General features: G+C 32.9%; 3 protein-coding genes and 1 long non-coding RNA gene across 4 annotated transcripts; 3 read left to right on the forward strand and 1 right to left on the reverse strand.

Annotated features, from left to right (window-relative positions):
- Positions 1 to 1,093: 1,093 nt before the first annotated feature.
- LOC107028920 (26S proteasome non-ATPase regulatory subunit 8 homolog A) lies at positions 1,094 to 5,973 on the forward strand. Its single transcript, XM_015230163.2, has 6 exons — positions 1,094 to 1,282; positions 2,998 to 3,076; positions 3,731 to 3,833; positions 4,170 to 4,433; positions 5,304 to 5,415; positions 5,599 to 5,973. The coding sequence occupies exons 1-6, from the start codon at positions 1,178 to 1,180 to the stop codon at positions 5,737 to 5,739; spliced, it is 804 nt and encodes a 267-aa protein (XP_015085649.1). The 5' UTR covers positions 1,094 to 1,177; the 3' UTR covers positions 5,740 to 5,973.
- Positions 5,974 to 7,921: 1,948 nt separating this feature from the next.
- LOC107029069 (protein ABIL2-like) lies at positions 7,922 to 12,328 on the forward strand. The gene is made up of 9 exons (XM_015230370.2): positions 7,922 to 8,672; positions 9,519 to 9,601; positions 9,717 to 9,867; positions 10,256 to 10,355; positions 10,581 to 10,664; positions 11,087 to 11,153; positions 11,221 to 11,309; positions 11,563 to 11,699; positions 11,919 to 12,328. The coding sequence occupies exons 1-9, from the start codon at positions 8,568 to 8,570 to the stop codon at positions 12,102 to 12,104; spliced, it is 1,002 nt and encodes a 333-aa protein (XP_015085856.1). The 5' UTR covers positions 7,922 to 8,567; the 3' UTR covers positions 12,105 to 12,328.
- A 200-nt stretch (positions 12,329 to 12,528) lies between these two features.
- On the reverse strand, positions 12,529 to 22,617 carry LOC107029068. The gene is made up of 14 exons (XM_015230369.2): positions 22,402 to 22,617; positions 20,936 to 21,164; positions 20,735 to 20,809; positions 20,377 to 20,451; positions 19,476 to 19,573; positions 18,345 to 18,579; positions 17,620 to 17,717; positions 17,154 to 17,289; positions 16,902 to 17,018; positions 16,467 to 16,574; positions 14,545 to 14,884; positions 13,886 to 14,076; positions 13,500 to 13,564; positions 12,529 to 13,077 (listed from the first exon to the last, which is right to left on the reverse strand). The coding sequence occupies exons 1-14, from the start codon at positions 22,507 to 22,509 to the stop codon at positions 12,895 to 12,897; spliced, it is 2,058 nt and encodes a 685-aa protein (XP_015085855.1). The 5' UTR covers positions 22,510 to 22,617; the 3' UTR covers positions 12,529 to 12,894.
- LOC114078353 lies at positions 13,555 to 16,349 on the forward strand. The gene is made up of 3 exons (XR_003579988.1): positions 13,555 to 13,889; positions 14,451 to 14,984; positions 16,132 to 16,349. It is a non-coding gene; the product is annotated as an uncharacterized LOC114078353 (long non-coding RNA).
- Positions 22,618 to 22,781: the final 164 nt, after the last annotated feature.

Below are 22,781 nucleotides of genomic sequence, written 5' to 3' on the forward strand. Positions count from 1 at the left end.
AGTGTTCAAGTGTATTTTTTTAAATTAAAATTTTTTTTTTTAAATATATTAAACTTTAATTATTTTTTTTATGTTGACATTTGACTTTATGACAAATTTTAACCGAACTTAAAATAAAAATATTGCTATTTTTTTAAAGTCAAAATATGAATGTTCATTGTTATTTGAGCCTACAGTTTCAAAATTTTGATACACCGTCAAGAACAAACATCAAATACGATATTGTTAATTGGGAGAGAAAGTTCTCTGATGTCAAATTACACCTAGTATATTATCATTCTTTCAAAAATCTTTATCAAAATATTTTTAAAATTACTTTTTTTTTATTTTTTACTTTATATGTTATGTGCATTCATACTAAAGAAAAAAATATTTTCAATAATATGAATATATTGAATTAGTGGATTATTCATATTCTCAATTCATGAACTATATACATTAATGTATATTAATTATTTTCGATAAGAATATATCTATTTATTATGACAGTTAATATGATGCCTTTCGAAATGATTTATGAACCTATTAATAAGAATATTTATTCACCATTGTAAGAGACTCTTGGAGACATTTGAATAATATAATCTCTACATTTTACTTTTATGTATATCTTGTCTATATTGTTTGTAGTATATTATTTATGTTTTACAACATTCATTAGGTATCAAAAGTTTATAAAATAATAAATAATATATGTTGTCTATATTATTTGTAGTATATTATTTATGTAAACAACATTTATTAGGGATCAGAAGTTTATAAAATAACAAATAATATATCTTGTCTATATTATTTGTAGTATATTATTTATGTTTTACAACATATTTTAGGTATCAAAAGTTTGTAAAATAATAAATAAAATTATTTAAACTTAATAAAAATTGAGTGATTGAGTTATGACCTGTTATTAACCCGTTTTGATCCAATTCATTTGAGCCTAAACGAATTTGAATTCAATTAGATATTAACTCATTTATTATTATTTTGATCCATTTTGTCCCCCAACCGACCGAAATCAGCCCAACACAAAAGCCCATGAACTTCTTCGATGGGCTTTCAGGCCCCTTATATGAACACCAAGAAAATCGTCCAATTCTCTTCCTCCGTTTTCTTGTAAAGAAAGAAGAGAATCCTTCTACAGAGACCGAGAAGAAAAAGCTCTGAACAGAGATCGAACATGGATCCAAAGATTACAGAAGTTTCACAGACTTTCGAACGATTCAAAGCTGCTTTTGTGCGTAACGATTTTGATACTTGCACTAGGCTACTCTCCCAGCTCAAGGTAATCCCATCAAATCATCATCTATCATTGTTTAAACCCTAGTTTGTTTTTCTAAATTTTGCTCAAATCATGTGAATGTGAGATGTTTAGAGGTGTTAGTCTTTAATTGGCTTATCGCACTTGTATGTTGATAATTATAGTGATTTATATGCCGATTTTATGCGGAATGATTTTGATGCTTGTACTAGGCTACTGTTTTAGCTCAAGGTAATCGCATCATTATGATGTTACCATATGTGAATGCGGCGAAAACCCTAGCTTTTTGTTCTAAATATTGCTCAATTTATGAAAATGTAGAAGGAATGGTTAGATACACTCTTCAAGTGACTTAAAAGTTTATCACTATGTTGATAACTATAATGATATATATGTCGATTTTATGTTGAAGCAAAGTTGATAGTTTGTAATGGGCTACTATCTTAGCTCAGGGTAATCACATGAATGTGATATACCTGGGTGAACTCATTGAAAACCATAGCTTTTCTGTCACAATCTTACTCATCTTATGAGTTGTACTCTATTTAGAGTTTTCTTCTCTGCTGCCTTATGATTGCATTTATCACGAAATTCTATTGTTTGTTAGGAATTATATTGATACTTGCAATTGGCTGTCTCTCAGCTCAAGTTAATCGAAATTAATAACACAGCTCAAACTTTTCTAAAGCCTAAGCTGTTGTCATAATTTAGCTCTTATTATGAAATGTACCGTCACAATGATTTAACGCCTTAGAAGTCTACTCTCTAATATAGCCACCAAGGCTTTGATTCAACATAAAGGAAGTACAATGTTAGATCTATGTTAGGCACCCACCACATGTTTGAATCTCGTCAAGGAGTAAAGTTTGGTATTTAAATAGCAGGGCAGAGGTATGGGCACATGCTACCCCGAGTGTCAAGTTTGTGCCCCGACAGGGGTGGGCCAATTAACTATCAGGGAATTTATTGGTTATAAAAAATATTTCTCTTTATGATTACCTTCGTCACATATTCAAGCTTATACTTTGATAACTTTGCCCATGTTGTGTAACTGTTTAACATGTTCAATTAACTTGAAACAGCCTAGGGTACTTTCTTCAAGATTTACCTTGGTAGGAGATAAGATAAAAAATACTTCCTCCATCTACTTTTATTTGTCATGTTGTGCTTTTTGAAAGTCAATTTGACTTACTTTCAAAGTTAAATTAGATTACATTAATTCGATTTTTTAAACAAAACTTTAGATATTTAAAAACTAAAAAAAAAGTACTATAAAATGTGATTTCTTACATCAAGCTTCAAATGAGAGAAATATTCAACTTACAAAGTCGATTCTATCTCGTATTTTCCTTGAACATATGCAAAAGGAGAAAATGCAGGGTTAGTTACTTTTTATCACCGGGTCTTGTAACAAGCTGGACTGATTCACTTGCAAGTGTGAGATGTAGAGAACCTCTGGTTTTAGGGAAATCCTAATTGAGTATTGGAATGAGATGAGCCACACAAAGCAGAATTTATATAAAGTAGTCAGTATATCCGACCTTTAATTTGGGATTGCAACGTAGTTGATTCACTGAGTATATAAGGTACCAAATGTGTATTGTCTTTGTGAGATTCAAGATATAGCAATGACTACCTTGTATTTTCTTATTTTCATGATATAGGACTTCTCTACCTTGTTCAGATCGGTTGTGTAAATGTCTTTTATAACTTCGAGTTATTTTATTTTGACATTTTAGGTTCTTCTGACCTCTTTCACGAGCTTACCACCCCTATTCCAAGAAACATCTAATGCCATCCATGAGTTGACAATTGCAAGTAATGTTCTGCACTCTTGTTTATTTTATTTGTGTTTCATTATGTTGCCTAATTGCTTCTGAAGGCGCTGGTGGTTGGTTGCTGATTGTGTATTATGATTATCTATGAATTGTAAGTACATTATCTTGGAGATGCAGTGCTCAGTTCTTCCAATAATATGCCATATGCTGTACAATGGGAAGTGTAATGCGAAAGCAGTGAAGCTGTTTTTTCAACCAAAAAAAAAAAAAAAAAAAAAAGGAAAAGGAATAGCTTGTTTGAACAAATTTGATACGTTTGTTATCTTATTAAAAGTAAAATAGAAAATATTCTTCAATAATCCTTTACTTCATCAAAAAGATAAATAAATAGAAAATATTCTTCAATAAAATGCAGGACATGTATTCCATGAGGTCATCTGAATATAGAGCATTTTTATCCTTGTTAGGCGGGATGGCGGGATGCCATTTCAGTGTATTTCTGCAACCATAGGAAAGACAAGACTTGTTTGCTAGCTTGCTTGTTAATATTATTATTTTTAGATTTGCTTATTCTCGAGATTGTTGGCTTGCTAATATTATATGATTGATTTAAGCCATGTGAATTTGGAGCTTGGTGAAAGTTCATGGTTCTCACAGTCACACTAATAGTGTTCAATGGTATAACAATTCACAGGAGATATTTACGAGCATGCAGTTGTTTTATCTGTGAAGATGGAGGACCAGGATGCTTTCGAGAGGGACTTCTTTCAGCTAAAACCATATTACACAGATGCACGGTAACTATTTCTCAAGCTTTAGTTCCATATGCCATTTCATCTTCTGTACTTATTTGAGAAAATGGGAAAGCAAATACATATATCAAGTGTTGTATAGTTTGATATTTAGATTCCTCTTTTGCTTGCTTTGGAACCCAATTTCAACTATTTGATACTGAGGGTGAGGTAAAAACTGCCTTAGGGCAGAGTTGGGATGGGGTATGTTTATATCGTTCTAGTTATGCTTGTGATATCCTTACCCTTGTCATAGTAAGATCTGCTGGTTGAGTCTGTTTTATAGATGCATAGCAATTGAACTGAAAAGAAGGTGCTCCTCGTCTTTTTCTTGTGATGCAGTGGCCGTCTTCCAGCTTCCCCACAGGAATACCCTATCTTAGGTCTCAACCTTCTGCGGCTTCTTGTTCAGAATAGGATTGCTGAGTTCCACACCGAACTTGAGTTACTTTCACAGAGTGCTTTGGACAACCCATGTATAAAGCATGCTGTTGAATTAGAGCAATCCTTCATGGAAGGGGCTTACCACAGGGTGCTGAGTGCACGACAGACTGTGCCTGACGCAACCTATGCCTATTTCATGGATCTGCTTGCAAAGACTGTGAGGTAAATTGATTTGTTTCGCTCATAATTTTCCTTCCTCTCTGGTGCTTGGGAATGAATTTTCTTAAGAACATTTTGTTGGATTGTTTTTGGCTAACCTTAATATTTATTGTCCGCTTGCAAAGTTAGAATCATGTTAGCAGGGTCACTTATTGCTTGATTAAATGTGTTAGATCTTTTAAGGATCAATTAAATCTATGGGAAATGCTTTTCATAAAGAAATTATTCAATTCCAAGCAACATAAAGGAAGTTAGAAATATAGGTAGCTGGTGTTCCAGAAACTGTCATCTCCATATTTTGTTACTTTTCGTCCAAAGGTGTGTGCTATCACTTGCTGTGGCCCATGTAGCAACACTGTTTCTGCCAGTTTGCCAGTCTCTCTTCCAACTTCTGCGTAGTTCTTTGCCAAACCTTAGTGACTCGCGTGTTGCACCCAGTGGTAGTTTGACTGATATTTATTTTATTTATATAACATTATATGTTATAGGGGATAATCATAGTGCACATACATGTTCATGCATATTTAGTACTTCAGGTTTTTTTTACCTATATAAATACACAAACTGGATTAAGTCTAGTTTATTCTGAACTGAATATAAATCCACTAGTCTGGTTTATTGAAGCTGGACAGATTGAATGTACGGCCATATGCCTTCTAGAATCCCATGTTTTCTTTAAATTTATACTGCATTGTCAAGAAGCTCTCATTTTGCCGATATTCTTGGGTACATTTTATACATAGATATGTACTGATTAAAAAAAAATACATGCTTACATGTCTGTTGTGAGTGTGTATTATTGGCCAATTACCTTAGAAATCTTATTTTATACAATTTTATTGAAATTGTGCAACTCCTCCTGTCATTTTGTAGGGATGAGATAGCTGGATGCAGTGAGAAGGCATATGACCGTCTTTCAACTAGTGATGCTCGGCAAATATTGCTGTTCTCATCAGACAAAGAACTACTTCAATACGTTGAGAAGGTAAACTGTGTCCCCTTGTATCGAACCAAAATTTGTTACAAAAGTTGTCTAGTATCGCTTGGTTGATGTTTGCATTCACTAAGATAATAGGCCTGAAATAACTAACTAATTATTTGCATTTAGGCTGATCGATATCAGCAGTTTTTTTCCTCTCGAAATTATCTGATCAGAAGTGTTGTGTAGGAGCATCCTGAGTGGGAGATGAAGAACGGGTTTATCATCTTCCAGAAAGTAAAAGATTCCGTCCCTTGCAAGGAAATACCGTCCCTTCAGCTCATCACTCAAACACTCAGCTACGCAAGGGAGTTGGAGCGAATCGTCTGAGAAGATATGCCTACTCATCTCCTTTTGTGATTTCAGCATATACTGAATTTTCAGTAGTTGAACTTTTCTGTTGCTTTGAATCGAATTACTATTCCTTTATCTTCTATTACGAATTAATGATGATGAAAAGGATGCGTTACCAGGACTAGTATTTGTATCTAAACTATTTTATTCTGAAGTACACCTTTTTGTTTTGCTTCTTTGGTCTCAATTAAAATCCAATATTGTTCCTGAGACTAGTTTTTGGTTTCATATGTTAAGAAGTTTTATTAGTTAATAAAATAAATAAAGAAATCAAAGCTAGGTATGAGTTGGTTGGGTTGAGCTAAAATGATTAGATCAACTTGTTCATGTGATACTATGGTAATAATTGTTGTGTAAGATGATTATTTATGTCATAACGTTAATTTAACTTTAAAAAAATTAACAAAAGTTTAACAATCAAAACGTTGTAAATAAGTTTAGTTTCCTGTTTTTTTCAACGGACCATAAAAACTAAAAAAAATGAGCATTTTGCAATATATAAAGATTAGTGATTTATTTCACGTGCTGTCGGTGTCATATTTAATTCTAATTTGATCATAAACCAAATAAGTCAATATTAATTGCAGCACAAAGACAATCTGATAATGAAAGCCAAAATAAACTCTGACTTTTCAACATGAAAAATATTGTAGATATCTTTAAAAATAGTATTTTCGCTTCATAGTTTATTGAAAATAATATTTCCACTTTTAAAATCAGCATATAATCTTTCATAGACCCCACCAGTATGATTATATCAAGTATATTATCATCGTTATACCAATAATAAGAGGCACTTATCATACGTAACAAAAACATTAATCAACAAACAAATATTTACATCTATAATAAAAGTATGAAAAATAGCTCTCAACTGCCAAATAATTGCAATTAGCTAATCATATCCTATCATTGTCGTTTTCGTTAATGTAATGTCCGTGAACACCTTTATTTTTTTCACAAATAAAGTTACCTTTTTCTTCAACAAGCAAACAAGGACACCCTTAGTATTATATCACGAATAAAAAAAGAAGAAGAGATATTATTAGATTCAATCTTTTATTTTAAGCACAAAGTGGTGAAATCAATTTTATAAATAAATAATTATATATTTAGCAAAGTGTTGATATAGATAATAGGTCGTTCATGTATTCAGTATTTTTTGAATAATTTCACAAGCGAGAAAGAAAACATGATAGTGAAAATTCGTGAACAAAGTTAAAAAAAATAATAGATAATAATTTTCTTATAAAAAGTAGTAGGAGAGTTAATAGGAAAACTTAATAACAATCGAATTATTAATTGAGTTCCAAATCTAAATTATTGACTTATTTGAATCCAATTTAATGGCTATATTTATGTTCTTGTAACCTTGGTAGCTTTACTTTTAATTAAAGTTCGTTTCTTTTCTTCAATATTTTGGTGGAGTAGTTATCATTATGTACTTTAATACGGCAATATAAAAAATTAAATAGCTTCTAAGAAAACACCAATACCCAATAATTCCTAAATTATTAATTATTAAATTTTGTACCTAACCCCAAATTTTAAGCATGATAGTAATACATAGCATAGCCTACATAGTCAATTTTGGAACTTTTCTTCTAAAACAGACAAATTAGACTGCATATTTTCTGCTTTTAGAAAGTAAAGACAAAAAACATTTAAAAAAAAGATATCTTTTGATCTTCTTTTCCTAACTAAATCCAAAAATTAAACAATTCCAATAATAATAAACCAAAGCCTAAATAGAAGAAAGTTTAGTGCATCTTTTTTAACATATTGTGTGTGATTACTAACCAAACTATGTACATTGAATATAAATATCCTAATCTTTTCAAAAAATAAAATTTAAATTTAAAATCTTAGCTTATAGCTTAACGGTTCTAACTATAATAACGGACGTGAATTGATAAATTTCAAGCCTATCAAGTTTCTAAAGAAAATAAAAATAATACACTAAAATCTCAAACTAAGAAAGAAAAAAAAATCAAATATAGTGTAGACCGTGCACACATTCATATAATATGTTTTATTTTAATTTAACATATACAAAATATATTAAGATAAATTTTTAAATATTAATTGAGCTAAAACAGACAATATCTATATTAAGGATCTATTATTTTATATGGGAAGGGAATAAAGAAGAAAAACAAGATACTCTAACAAGGTAAAACATTTACAACCATGAATGTAGCACTAAAGGTTAAAAGACGGATTCAGAATTTAATATTTATAGATTCTGAATTACGACCAATCATCTTTATTTTAGTTTGAAGAGTCAGACTCTAGAAAAATAGCATCTCATAAGTTTTTTAAATAAAAACATAAAAATTAGTATTGATAAAGGAAAAAAACCTCATTCTGCTGGAATGAGTATTACTTTTTTTGCTTATTGAGTTGTAGATAAATTATTTATACATCAAGCAACTTTCTTTTTATGAATATCTATATATCGAGTTAAAATTATTGAGTTTGGTTAAATCCCGTTACTCGTGGAGTATATGTGAGCCCATTCTTTTAGATTCTTGGTACCCCACAACCCTGTCTCTCACACATCACTTCCCACCACTTGTATTATTGATGATCTTTTGTCCCTTTTTTCTGCTCACTCTTTTTCTTCTCAGTTTCCCAATAAATTCATTTTTGAATATTAGGTTTGAATTAAAAGTTTGAATTTTTATTTTACTTATTATTAGTTTATTGGATATATCAACTCTTTTATATTTGCAAGTTTGCTCTGTTCTATTTTTTTTTATTTTTTGTGTTATTTTCAAGAATCAAAATACTATAGTCTAAACATGGGAAATGAGAATCCATTTTGTGGAGCAAATGGTTCTCAAGAAGGTTCAAATTATGATGAAATCTTCATGCAGCATAGCTTGCAATTTTCTGATAGTTTAAAGGTATGAACTTTCATTTCTCCTTTAAAATATGCAGTCAAATTTTTTTATAACAACATGTGTGTACGTATTTTTTTTGATTGTTATAGTGAAATGTTGTTACAGCGAACAGATAATATGTAGTGGTTGTGTGCTATTGTTTCATTCTTCATTATTTTTTTTTCCTTAATGATTTGAATTTGTGTTACTTGAGCCGAATGTCTTTCAGAAACAATCTGTACTTCACAGGGTAGAGATAAGGTTGTGTATACATAATTCTTCTCATACCCCACTTGTCGGATTATACAGTGTATGTTATTGTTGTAGATAACATATAATATAATATAACATGATAAATCACTTCCAAATGAAACTTGATCGTTATAGTAAAACGTTGTTACGAGAATAACGGTTGTAAAAAGATTTGACTTTATCCGTGTTTAATGTGATAAAAGATTCAATCTTGGGTTTTTTATGGCATAAATGGAGGTTTTCATTTTGGATTTTAGCTATATGCATTGAATTTGTTACATAATTTTTTACACTATCAATGCAATTTTACTAGTTATAGCAAGTTCTCATTTCATTATCTAGATTATTATACCAATCTTTGATATGAAGAGTTACCTACCAAACGCGGAACTAAATTCAGACAAACCTTGTAGGTTTTGCTTAGACCATATATATTTAATTACGAAACTAATAACTAAAACGAACTATGAATTTGGTGAAAAGTTCAAAACGCCATAAACTTCTAATCTCAGCTCCGCTCTAATTGCCTATCATCACAAGTTAATTTTTAATGATCGTGTATAATGTCAACGTATATAACTTAAACTCTTTGTGTGTGTTTTCTTTTGGGCAATTTAGGACTTGAAGAATTTAAGGAAACAGTTGTATTCTGCTGCTGAATACTTTGAGTCATCTTATGGAGAAAATGAACACAAAACATTGTAAGTAATCCCTTTCTCATTGAATTATTTGTTGGATATTTTTATTTTTTTATTATTTATCAATTTTAGGTATTCATAATTCTTTTAATTTTTTTAAAATTAAAAATGTGTACAGAGTGATAGAGACTTTGAAAGATTATGTGAGTAAAGCTCTAGTTAGTAGTGTGGATCATTTGGGCTCTGTGGCTTGTAAACTAAATACTTTCTTGGATGAAAAAGTTGATGAGTTTTCTACAACCAAGCTTCGATTTTCGTGTATGGAACAGGTAATATACTTAACTTATATATACTAACAGTGTAAAAAATTCATATATATAATCAATCCCGACTTGTTTGGGACTGTGGCGTACCGTGATTATTGTTGTTGTTGTTATATTGATAGTGTAAGGAACTTTTGATACTTGTTAACATGTTGTAGCATGTAACATGTCTTAGTTTTGAGGTTAACGATCTTACTCTTTCATGAACGATTACTTGTAGTTACTCTTTTAGGTGATTTGGTATATGATAAGAACTTACTTGCATTCGATGTTTTCTTAGTCCATTATAAACAATTAGTTTTTCTATTACTAGAAATTTATTTCATTTGTAGAGTAAGAATTATGAGTCTCCTAACTTGTCATTTTCTTTTTTTGTGTTAATTTTTTTTAATAGAAATTGCAAACATGCCAAGAAATTGTTGGTCGAAGTGGCCTTTTGCAACAATCTTTGATAATTGTGACTCCAAAGCAACATAAGCGTTACGTAAATACAGGCAAGTATCTTGTTCCCTCCTCTTCATTAGTATTGTTGGTTACAGGTTTACGTGAATTCAGTAAATTTTACAAAAATTTACTAAATATCTATAAATATTTGAGTGTAAATACAATTATTATTGTATAGTATTAACTTGAGTTTTGTTATAGGAACCTATAAGCTTCAAATCCTGAATCCGCCTCTGATAACAATGATTTCATTTTCAAATTTTTACGTTTTGCAGCTGCAGAGACACAACCTGCAGTTCCAAAACCAAGACAAAGAAATAGTGAACAAAACTTGTGTCCTCAAGAGGAGTTGCAGCAAGGTACATTATTTGCCACATTCTTGTTCTCTTATTAACACCTTTGAATTCTGTTGAATCGTGTGATCATCTCATCTAAAAGCTATGTTAATCGAATCTTCTAGAGATGTTGAAGCACACGTATCAGATTTGACAATGCTTTAGAAGAGTCTAATTAACAGAGTCTAAAAGTTCAAGTCATCATAAGGAGCATATTTTTTACATTATAATCATATCTTCAACAGCTTAAACTTTTAGATGAGACGATCATGCAATTTAATGGGGAGTGTTAAAACAATAATGTAATTGAATAAGATTAAAGTATACTCTCTCTAACAATTTAAAGTTTCTGATGAGACGATTGTAAATCTACGGAATTCGTTAAAGCTTTGCCCTTTTGTAGTTCTTTTTGTAACTTCCTTTGGTTCTTTCTCTCTTGGCACTAGGTGATTGTTTTCCTCATCCTTTTCAAGCTCTACCATCAAAGCCTCATCCATCTATTCCAAAGTACATGTAAGTTCTCTTTATAACCTTTATTTTTTGTCTTCAAAATTAGTAACAATTTTAAAAATTGATACAGGAAAAAACATTCCAAGAATTCATGGACAGATGCTTCTCCAAATCCTCCTAAGTTCTCATTTACAAGGGTTCCATCCAACAAAGAAGTTGGTAAGTACAACTAACATAATACGGATTTAATTTATATACACGGACAACACAATACTATTTTTGCACTGTCGTAATTGTTAACTTATTCTATGAGGTAATTGGCCTTATTTTCCATGTTACTAATCCTACTTTTTGTGGTTTTTGTTAGTAGTTATCTTTTAGGTGATCTGATAGCGTAACCTTTTTTTTTTTTTTTTTTATGTTATCAGTATGTAGAAGATAAACTTGACTAACATATTGAATAATGAAACAGGGAAAAGATCAATTTCACCACTTAAATTTGGTGTCAAGCGTTCTGGATCAGTTAATAGATCAGTTTCTCCTCTCACTCGTTTTGGATCCGCTGTAACCAGATCAATTTCACCCAGCACTTCCAGTATTAAACAGAGGGTAAGAACTTTTATCGATGCAATCAAGCTATGTTACTCAGACTCTCCAAAAATAATTGTGGTATCCATTTTAGTTTTTTGAGGATCTGAAATGCACCTATCAACATTTTTGAAGAGTTTGAACAACGTAGCTGAATTAAGTACATTATGTTTGTAGAGAAGAACAAAATGGCTGGTTCATGCTAAGTGATCATATTATATGTTCTTTGGATATGTACAGTGTCCATCTGAGCCACGGAGAGCGATGTCAATGTCCATAAACCCGGAAAGAAACAGTGCAAAAGATATGCAAGAATACGCCAGAAAGAGTAAGAATTTACTTACAGCATTTCTTGGTCGTCATGGTCATGGTCAGGGATCAAGAAAGGCAGGTATACCTTCAAAATACCACGATGATAGAATATGAAACCAGTAAATATAGATATCGTCATGTTTTTCCGAGCTAAAAAGGCAGTGATTGATGGTATCGTCTACGTATAAAAAGTAGAACAGATTACAAGTATATGGGAACCTAGCTTACTGCATGAGCCAAAGATATGAAAATGCAGGGCAGAAGAAAGTTCAAAAGCTCTGTAAAATGTAAAACTACTATCTGTTATTGAAAGTTCATTGCTTTTCATCTTGTGACCATATCAAATTGTTTCTGCAAATACTGCTGCATACTCCCTCAGTCCCAATTTATACGACATAATTCAGATTTTGAGAGTTAACTTTTTTATTTTGACCAATTTCGGACATACATGAAAAATGATTTACATATTTAAACATTACTATAAGTCACAAGAATTAACAATGTAAAATATTTAAAAGGACATACAAATAAATCGTGATAAAATATTTTCTTGTTCGATTCTCGAAATCCAAAGTATTGACAATATTGCAATTTTAAACTTTCATGTAATATTACATGTAGATATTGACAATATTGTAATTGAATGTACAATAACATATCGAACTCAAAATGAAAAGTATATTATCTGAGTAGTCTATGGCTCTATGCACATGTCCTCACTTCCCACAAAAATTACCTAGTCTAGTAACAAGAACATCCACAAAGTCGTTAACTTCAATCTTTCAGTAAATCTTTAACTCTGTTTTCCCTCTAATCAAACAGTAATTGTGATGAAATTACGACCATTAGAAAAGCCTTGAAGATGGTACTTTGCTGATACATGGAAAGAACGAAAACAATAATCCTAGTCAAATCCAAGATCAAAACTCGGAAAATCATTTATTTTGCTTGCACTGATGTCATGCTCAAGTTTTATCGTAGTTGAAATGCAAGGGAACTGTGGAGCCGAATCATTTGAAGCATCACTGATCACACCAGAAAATCCGTCTTGCTGTTGGGTATTGATCTGCTTGTTATCCGCAGAAGGCTAAGGAAAACAGCAGATACTGTCAGAAAACAAGAATTGATGGCAGAAACAATGTTATAGTCAGCATTTTGTGAATCCATTTAAGTAAATAATGAATGAGAAGTTGGTGTTATAATCTTCTACTGTTAAAAGCTGATTGGTATACATATAATTTCCTAGTAGTTTCTATCAAAACCAATATTCCAACCTCAAAGTTCCTCTTTTCTTCTTTGTTTCGAAACTTCCCCTACTTTTTTTTTCCCGAAATTGGTAATGTTGTCTTCCCTACTTTTCAACTCATATTCCTTCTTGTCCTCTTATTCTTGGCTTGGCTGAATGCTTGCCTTGGGCCTTTTTCCTTTTGTTATGTAGGAGAAGAAAACCAAGTTTATCTTCTTCATATTTGACTCGAGGCTCAAAAAGGAACAGGGAGTTCAATTTACCTTGTTGGACATATTAGTTAAGGTGCAAACATCTGTTGATGCAGGCATTGAGCCACTAGGATTATCTGCATGGACAGAAACAAATGACAGCAAATGTAGTTAATACTTTCTGTCCATTTTTATGTCATTTAGCAAAACAATTTTGGTCCCAAATAAAATGTCGCTATGGGAAACCAAAAGGCATTAGCTTTTTCTTTTTTTTTCATACTACCTTGCTCTAATAAATGATCTATACAATTTTTTTTAAAAATCTCAGCAACAGTATACTCATTTTTTTAGGAGACATGATTTTCTTAATGGGAGTGCCAAAAACCTTTAAAGAGATTAAAATGGACCGGAGGAAGTAGAAAATTGATATGCTGCTATGAGTTCTTGAGGATGCTTGCCTTGGTAAGAGACTGACTCAGATACTTTCTCAATTTCTGAAATTTTGTTAGACCTGTCGTGGCAGAGTATTTCAACTGCTTGAACCTTAGAGTCTGACTCAGGAATAGCCAAATGCTTCTGCTTCGCATTTGGGGATCTCTCTGTGAGAGGGTATTCTAAATCACACAGCCATACCTCCGATGCTGCTACTCTGGAAAGAAGTAATTCAAACCAAATATGACAAGTACTAGTTAAAACTGTCATATAATCATAACACATATGAACAACAGATAGATATGTCTTATCCTGATATACCAAGTATCCATAGACCAATATTATTAAAAGCAAAAAGTGCAAAAAAGTGACAAGGTCCATGGAGTTTGATGTAAAAAGTGAGAAGTGAAGCTCACACTTCTTTGAGGCAAAGCACACAAGTTTCGTAAGACTAAAAAATATCAAATATCTATGAATTAAGTTGCAATTAAAATATCTAAATTCAGCATACATTATATAATAATGTCATACTAATCCAGCTTCTTCACCTATTAAGTGATAACCTCTCGCTTTGTGTCACTTCATGGCTAGATGGATTATCATAACACTACCATAGACACATCAGCAGATAAAGTTGACAAATCAAAGGGGGCTTAGCTGTTGTGATATGAACTTCAGTACTTACCCTGCTGACAAGCCTGGTGAATGAGTATGAGATACTCTTTGGTTGGCACAATCCAATAATTGGGATATGCCGTCCAATCGGAATGCATCAGTAACTTTCATCTCTGATATGTTGCAGTCGTTGCTATCCACCATGATAATTCCTTCTTCCCTATGCTCTGGTGAACTACCTTCAGCTTTGAAGCCTTGAGAGAGATGTTCCTCTGTTTGACTCTTAACAACACTGCAAGCACGACTTGATGACTGCAGTAGTTGGCATTCATCTGCAAATGTGTTGTCCCTTACTGTGACAGCACCTTCCGGAGTGACTGGTTTTCTAAGAAAGGACAAGATTTCATGGGCTGTCAAGAAGCATATAGCATCAAAAGTTAAAAAGATGAATTTAGCAATTGACTAGATTGGCAAAAATAAAACACTAAGGGCCATACTTGCCAAAAAGAAGTAAGTTAGCTTACTCAATGAATATCATATATGCATGTCTAATTCATCAGTTGAACTGGATAAATATACACCAGTACTTGATATTTATCTTTATATAATATGAACTTGGAGATTACTGACTGATTTAAGTATCAAGCTAAGCTGGTCTCTAACACAAACATTAATAAACCAAAGGCAGCCAGTGTTATCCCCCCCCCCCCCCAAAAAAAAAATAAATTATGGAAGTCATAATTGTCAATAAAACAAATGTACAACAGTGGGAGGAAAATCCATTTCCACTAATATTTTTTGTTAAGCTAAAACAGAGTAGTTACTGTCAGCATGTTCATTTGCATTAGAAGAAATAGAACATGTTATCTCTACCTATCATAAAAACAAAACATTAGTTAAAGGAGGGATTAGCTTTTGGGGGGGTTCATTTTGATGACAACATATCACAATTTTCCCAAATAAAACCTTATGACTTGCTTAGTCAAAAGAAAAAATTGCAGTTTGCTGACATTATGTTTGGTATCATGAAATTAGAAGGAATGATACAGAAGAGAGAAACAATTGATGATTTATTTTCGGTTATTTGGTGCAAACAAGGGGATTCAAAAAGTTGTTATACAGGAGAATCCAAAATTCAGACCACCATAGTTCGACTTCTGAGCATCATATAATCAAACCCCTCCACTTTTACTTTTGTGTATCCAAATTTCAAATCCCTCCATTTTTACACCTTCCAAACAAGGGAAATGATTTGCAACCCTCTTTTTCTTCCCCAGACCCCACTTAGTGGATTTCACGAGTATGTTGTTATTCTTCCCCTCTCCAATCATACCTTTTTTACCTCAATCAAACATCACAAAATGACTTAGTATAAGTTTTAAAGTCCAGTGCAACTCTTTACCCCCACATTCTGTTTTGCTGATTCTATTCTTGTTTCTCTGTTTGGTTCATTTTACTACTTTTGTCCTAACCCTGTTGCTCCCCCCTTGTCATAAATGGTTGAATGTTGTTCCTTTTTTGTGTAGTTAGAGAACTTACTTTAGAAATTACTTGTAATGATTTTCTTGTGACCTACATATGCCACTTTTTTAATAGAAAAAGCATTTCTAAAGTTATGACAATTAGATTAGCCACTAAGCCAGTTCCCCATGTGTAGATTTTCAGGAACTAATCCAAGGTAAGGAGGCTCAGCAAACTATAATTCCACAAATTCAAGAGTAGAGGTGCTTGTTAAGATGGTGAAGGAACAAATACTGAGAGCTTTCAAAAATTGCTGCATGAGTTTTACCATTTTTAAAGACTCTTTGATCCAGCCTAAGTAGTGTGCCACATACAGATCAATATGATTAAATTTTTTCAATTTGTTGTCTTAATTAGTAGTTCCATTGATTAACCAAAATGGCTGAAAGTCATGAGCGAATGATCTTGACCAGATCTTCTGGAGAAAAGTTAAATTCTGCTTCTTACCTAAGGAAAAGACCAACAGCTTACCTGCACGAACAGATTTAGTTTTGGAAATCTGACAACTAGTTGAGTTGTTAACACTTGAAGTCTCTAAATCCACATGTTCCAGTGAACAAGCTCCAATTTGAGGTTCCCCTGTTGAGCAAAGCCAATTGGAAGCAGGAAAAGTGAGCATAATGGAAGTTCTAGATGTTGAGAGTAAGATCACGAGTTCTGTAGCCTATAATATACTTATGTTGTAATCATGTGCGATACTATGTAACAACATGCTATAAAAAGTAGTGGGGATGAGAAGTTTTTGCTGTTACTTATCGATATCTAAATACTTGTGAAAAGTACAAAAGCTTGATAGCAGAAACAAAATAAAAGTGCACGTAAAGTTGAAGTAAGCAAAGAAAAGGCAAGATTGTTTTGTTTCTGGAGATCAACATCATTTATTCACTAAATTGCCAACAGACTTACTATGTGGAGTTGGCTTGTTAGAGGATATTCTCCTACTTAATTTGATTTTTTCGAGTCCAGATAATTTAACTTCAGGTTGTGCGTGCTCTTGGGAAGAAGCATTATTTTGAGGTTTTCCTGCACATAGCAATGAAATCAGGTCCATAAACATAGAGTTGTCAAGACAGTGAAAGCATGTGACTACTAAATGACAAACCTTACCTTACTGATTGAGAAGAGCAAGAATATTAGCCATGTAGCATAGAAAATTACCTTCTGAACTTGTCCTTATGTCGCCAACATCAACCATGTAATTTGGCAGATTCAGTGTAGTTCCAGTTGTGACATGTTCTGATAACTTGAGAAACCTTCGGCATAGTATGATCCCGTCTTCTGTAAGTAGAGTAACCTGGCTTGTTTGTGGTGGTATTTATGTCAGAATTAGCTAAAAAGATTGAGATCTGTACTATAATCAGCTAAATATTTTGATTGATGTTTGAAAATAATCCAAATTAGGAAGTCAAAATATAGTTGGTCAGTTAATGCTGAAAATCTGAATCAAATCTTGATGCAAAGATTTAGATGCCTGACTGATTAGGTTCCAAAAATCTACGCAACCATAAAAATACTAGGCAGATAAAAGTAAGATAAGAACAGACATGCTTATCAACCAAATCCTCGGCAAACTTGACAAAGATGACTAAATTACAGTTGCGGGAGTGTAGATGAATAGACTAACCTGAGATTGGTAGGAACCACAGGATGAAAGCCTAAGGATTCCATTGCAGTACTTTTTTGCCCTCTGAGTTATTTGAGTAGTATACATGACATCCCATTCTGAAAAAAAACATATAGAGTTGTAATTTAAGAGCAAGTCCTGGAGCTTGTCCAATAACTAGTAGCACTACATTTTGTCTTTTGACCTAGTTTTACATGATGCTAAGTTTAAGAGTAGAGTTTCATTGTTCACTGGTGTCAGAAGATGGTGGATCCAGAAATGGAATTGAAGATCATCATCGGATTGAAATGCTGTTAGGACTGCAAGTTCTAAATAATTCAAGTGACATGCTTATAAAGTTCAGACTGTTATACATAGATTTAGGACTATTACTATGACTAAACTTGAAGGAGGTGTCGTTTACACCAATAGAGACTAAGAAAAAGTTCTCATTTTAGGATAGCAGACAACTTCTTAAAATAGCCTAACAAGTGAAATATGATGATCATATTCAAAATACACAAACAATATTTTTCGGAAAAATTCTTGAAACACAATCTAAATTCACAGAACCTGGTCCATCCAAACCTAAAGACATGGAAACTTCAAAGTTCCATTTATAAGTCCAAGATAATAGGATGTGCAAAACTAGATAGTCATAATAAACATCTATTATAAGCTGGCCTACCTACATGAGCATTATTTTTACTTTACTGATTCTTTATTTTTGACAAAGTCAGACCTACCAGCGGAAAACTTATCGTGGACAGCGACTTCCCCGCGTATTGGTCCTCTTTTCACAAGATCCTTGATATGTTTTCCTTGAGGACTAATGTCCTTTCGAGGATTTTGGTCCTTCTCGCATTCTCCTATTTCCACTAAGTGACCATCAAATGTTACCGAGTTGCCAGACATGATGCTCTCGCTCTTTCTCAGAAATCTGCTATCAAGGAGTCTCCTGGTTGCATCATACAACATGATCTGGAAACAATCAGCAAATCATTTTAGTCCAAGAAAAAAAGGTTAGCAATATAAGGACATAATATTGAGCATAACTATGCACTTCTATTTGAAAATTTAGAAAAAAAAACACCATTTTTATTTTTATTTTATTTTGATAACAAGGGAAAGCTGCAGTCGCTACCCTTTTGGGTGCGCATAGGATAAAACCACCGCTCCTATGCCATAGCTCGCAAACCACACAAGAGAGGTAATCCGCACTAGGCAAGTCCAGTGTGGCGAACTCAGCCCAGAAAGCAAACCCCTTGCTTTCATTGGCAAGGGGTTTCACAAAGTTTTACAGCTACAAATAATACAATTCAGATAAGCTAGTGTAGAAACAACTTTTCAATATTCATCTTGCTCCACCCCTGATTCCCTGGCAATACCTTGTTGGTTCTTTGTATGTGGACCTTAACTGGAAGTCCAGAAGTTAACAAATAGGAGTAACAATTTTTAGTAAAGATAAAAAAGGTTTTTCTTTAAATGCACGGTTTGATCATAAGTATGAAACTTGAGGCCATATACACCTTCAAGTTTAAACTCACCGGAGACCCAAAGACAATAATCCTGTGTGGCTATGAATATATGTATGCTAGATAATCGGAATACAACATTTACTCTTGCATTAGCAAGAGTTTATAAAGGAACTTCATTGATGTCTACGGGTTAAAATTTTACAATGCTCTTATAAGCAAGCAACAACAAGCTTTTTGCTTTGGCTGAGGGAGGGGGAGCTTAAGGTTGGTGATGCTATTCTAATACATATTATAAAAATTAAGCAAAAAAAGGAGCAAAATATACTTTATTGATTCAAGCAAACAGTGGACGATGTTCAATACATACAAGTTAGATGAGAAATAATTGCAGAAGCCAACCTGCTTGCAATGTGAACTAGACATCACAAGTTGTAAAAATCCATCATGGAACTTCTTTGCCTTTTGAGTCATTTGTGTTGTGTACAATACCTGCCATTCTGGATTAAGGAACAAAGTAGAAACTCATTCTCAGAAAATACTGAAAGATGGAGAGAAACTGCAATCTATGAGAACTGAATTTTCAAATCCAGTAATGGAAACATGATAGCCAGTTTTACGTCTATTATCATCTCAACTTAGTTGGTTCATTCTAGTAAGCATACCCTAAAAGAAGAAGGTACTAGTGTGTTTCTCATAGTAGTTTGGCCTATAGATTGTTCAAAGTATAGTTCAGGTTCGAGAAAGTAGGACTTTTGTTAAAAGTACATTACACCTCGAGTAAAGCAACTCATTTTACAACTTGACTGCAATTTTTTTAGTTCATCCAGAGGTAGGGGGTTTAACACGCACCATTCTGTAAATTTCAAAACCCAAAAGATGAATACATGAACAAGAGGAACATAAAAACTAGCATCTTCATAACCTGATAAAATGATGAACAAGCTCTTTTTATATAGATATACACACACACACACAAGCTCATTTTTTCGAAAAAAGATTGTGTCCGTATGATGACTAGTTGTGCATGGGTACATGAAGAAACATCCAGCTATGCAGCGGTTTGAAAATGAAATGGGTGGGGGTATGCATCTCTTTACAAAGAAGAGTGAACATAAGATTATGAAGAGCGGTCTTTTCTTTTTCCATGAAGAATGGACTAAAAGAGAAACTAGATCTACTAAATTTGGACTAGAGGAAGTAAAAATAGCAAAGTTCTCTAAGCTTGAAACAAGAAAATTATTTACCACAAAATGTACCCAAAATAATAGTTAGCATAGTTGCTGCAAAAGTATTTTCCTACCTTCTGTGCTTGACTTTGTCATGTCAAGGGAACTTGGAGAAGAATTATATTTGTGTACTTCATTCTTCTTGAACTCTGCAAGTTGAAATTTGTTATTAAAATATAGTACACACTCGGAACAATAACAGAGAAAGGACATTAGATAGATTAATAAAGGTCAGCTTGAACTTTCTAACTCATATAAAACCCATAAGGCCCATAATCTCACAATCAGAGACTCAATGATAGGAAATCATGTGTTTGTACAGGCCCTCATGAATTCATGCTGTGAACTTCATCATGTCAGAAACAGTGACCAAAGAAATAAGCATATTATTGCACTTCACTGATATAGAAGGACAGAGATCATCTGAAGAACCTCTGATAATCTTTTGTGATGGACTTAGAGTACTTGACAATGCTATCCTTTTCCCCAGATTAGATTTCCTATTATCTGAGGGAAAAGAAAGAAAATGTTGCAAAAAGAATAATCATGTGCAAACTATAAAAATGAAGAACAACATCAAATCATAAACAATCTGCGAAATCCAAAAAGAAAAGAAAGAATGTTCAGTGATACCAGCAGCAGCTGATCTTTTTCCAGAATGCCGTAGCTCAGATTCCTCAGCAACTTCCTTTTTCATCAGTTTACTACTATTTAATACGGATATAGGTTTGTAATCACCGTGAGGATCACCAATATCAACAAGGTAAGAATCAAATGCTAGTGTTTCGCCTGTTTTGACATCATTATCGTTCTTCAAAATCTTAACACCTAACAGCTTCTCACAATCATCATAGAGCATTACCTGTATAAAACCAGAACTTTTTATTGTGTTACACACAATTGCTTGATGATGTATTTTATGGTTTTACCAGACCTAGACCCTTTCTATTCAACCGCCAAGGGTAGTCCGTACATCCCCTTCCAAACATTTTATTTAGGTACCAGTAGCCTCTTTGATAGTAGCACTAATATAACTCTAGCAGCTTGAGAAGAATCCAGTATTTAAAGGTAGTGAGTACATCAAGTAATCCATAATCCACGCCATTAACACGTTTCTTTACATCTTCTATACATTCTGCTTCCAATACTATCGGCACTCACTGCTTATTTTGTTGGATCTTCTTTGCTTAAGATGCTACATTTCCTTACTGAAGTTTCATTTGCAAGCAGCTCATAATAGTTACATATATATATTCGTGCCCCAGATGACTACACAGATGGACCCAAAAACAAATTTCATGATATCGCTGCCAAGTTATCAAGTTTTTGCATAACTTAAGATTGGAAAGCAATTTAGATTAAACGTGAGTAAAACAATACATGGAACTGAACTTGCACATAATGTACAGCTTAAATAAAACATATGAAGTCCAGACTCATTGTCAAAAAGGAGCGATGAGCACAGTGCTAATTCACACTCAGTGACGTAAATTCCCAGATCAGACTCTCATTTAAAATCAAATGTGTATCACAACTCGCAAACAACTGGTTAATTTGTTTTTTTTTTTTTCTCAAATTACTTGAAGCAGCACATAATTTACATCTTAGTAAAACATACTAAGTCCAGACTCATTTTAAAAAAGGAGCAATGAACACAGTGCTAATTCGCACTCACTGACTTAAAACTCCCAGATCAGCCTCTGATATTTTATCCAATTGGCATCACAAGTATCAAACAACTAGTTAATTTGCTTTTTTTCGCAAATTACTTGAAACAGCAAATAATTTACACCTTAAATAAAGCATACAAAGTCCAAACTCATAGTCAAAAAGGAGCAATAAACACAATGCTAATTCACACTCACCGACATAAATTTTCAGCTCTCAGCTCATCTGATATCAACCCAAAGGGTTTCATGTATTGACTCCCAAACAACTGTTTGATTTACAATTTTTTCCTCAAATTACTCTGAACGTGATATCTACCAAATTAGAATACTTAGCAGGTAAAATATGGTATTTCAACCAATTTCGAAATGTATAAACAGGCAAACGGATCTAAAAATGGGAAATCTAAGTATGGAAATATGAAAACACACCTTGTGGCTGGAGGATTGAAGCTCTAAGAATCCATCTTGATAAACTTTTCGCTTCTGCTTGAGATGCTTCGTGTAAGTAACGCTCCATTTCTTCTTCACGTCCCCCATTGTCGCCGACGGTCGAGGAGATAGCAATTCGGCGATTATTTTCTCTCGGAATTCGACGGATGATTCAAAAAAACGTCGAGAGAAACGTGAGCTTGGTGCGACAATTAGGCGGGAATTATATGATGGTATGTATTATATATAGCTAAAATATTCAAAAAGTTAAAGAAAATAAAATTTTAAGTGAATTTTAGTTTTAGTTAATAGTATTAGTTTAAAGTGTGAGTTGATTTCTATCGAGAGAAAAAAAAGTAATATAAAAATATACTTACGGT

The sequence above is a fragment of the Solanum pennellii genome, chromosome 8, assembly GCF_001406875.1.
Source record: "Solanum pennellii chromosome 8, SPENNV200".
Classification (NCBI taxonomy): domain Eukaryota; kingdom Viridiplantae; phylum Streptophyta; class Magnoliopsida; order Solanales; family Solanaceae; genus Solanum; species Solanum pennellii.

What these genes read in the sequence shown, in the direction of transcription:
- LOC107029069 (XM_015230370.2), top strand. Translation starts at nt 8,568, where the DNA reads ATGGGAAATGAGAATCCATTTTGTGGAGCAAATGGTTCTCAAGAAGGT. An exon ending in TCAAGAGGAGTTGCAGCAAG is followed by an intron (nt 10,665 to 11,086) that starts GTACATTATTTG and finishes TCTTGGCACTAG; the next exon opens with GTGATTGTTTTCCTCATCCT. An exon ending in CCATCTATTCCAAAGTACAT is followed by an intron (nt 11,154 to 11,220) that starts GTAAGTTCTCTT and finishes AAATTGATACAG; the next exon opens with GAAAAAACATTCCAAGAATT.
- LOC107029068 (XM_015230369.2), bottom strand. Translation starts at nt 22,509, where the DNA reads ATGGGGGACGTGAAGAAGAAATGGAGCGTTACTTACACGAAGCATCTC. An exon ending in CATAAGGACAAGTTCAGAAG is followed by an intron (nt 17,019 to 17,153) that starts GTAATTTTCTAT and finishes TGCTATGTGCAG; the next exon opens with GAAAACCTCAAAATAATGCT. An exon ending in TAACTAATATGTCCAACAAG is followed by an intron (nt 13,078 to 13,499) that starts GTAAATTGAACT and finishes TGTTTTCCTTAG; the next exon opens with CCTTCTGCGGATAACAAGCA.
- LOC107028920 (XM_015230163.2), top strand. Translation starts at nt 1,178, where the DNA reads ATGGATCCAAAGATTACAGAAGTTTCACAGACTTTCGAACGATTCAAA. An exon ending in CCATGAGTTGACAATTGCAA is followed by an intron (nt 3,077 to 3,730) that starts GTAATGTTCTGC and finishes AACAATTCACAG; the next exon opens with GAGATATTTACGAGCATGCA. An exon ending in CTGCTTGCAAAGACTGTGAG is followed by an intron (nt 4,434 to 5,303) that starts GTAAATTGATTT and finishes GTCATTTTGTAG; the next exon opens with GGATGAGATAGCTGGATGCA.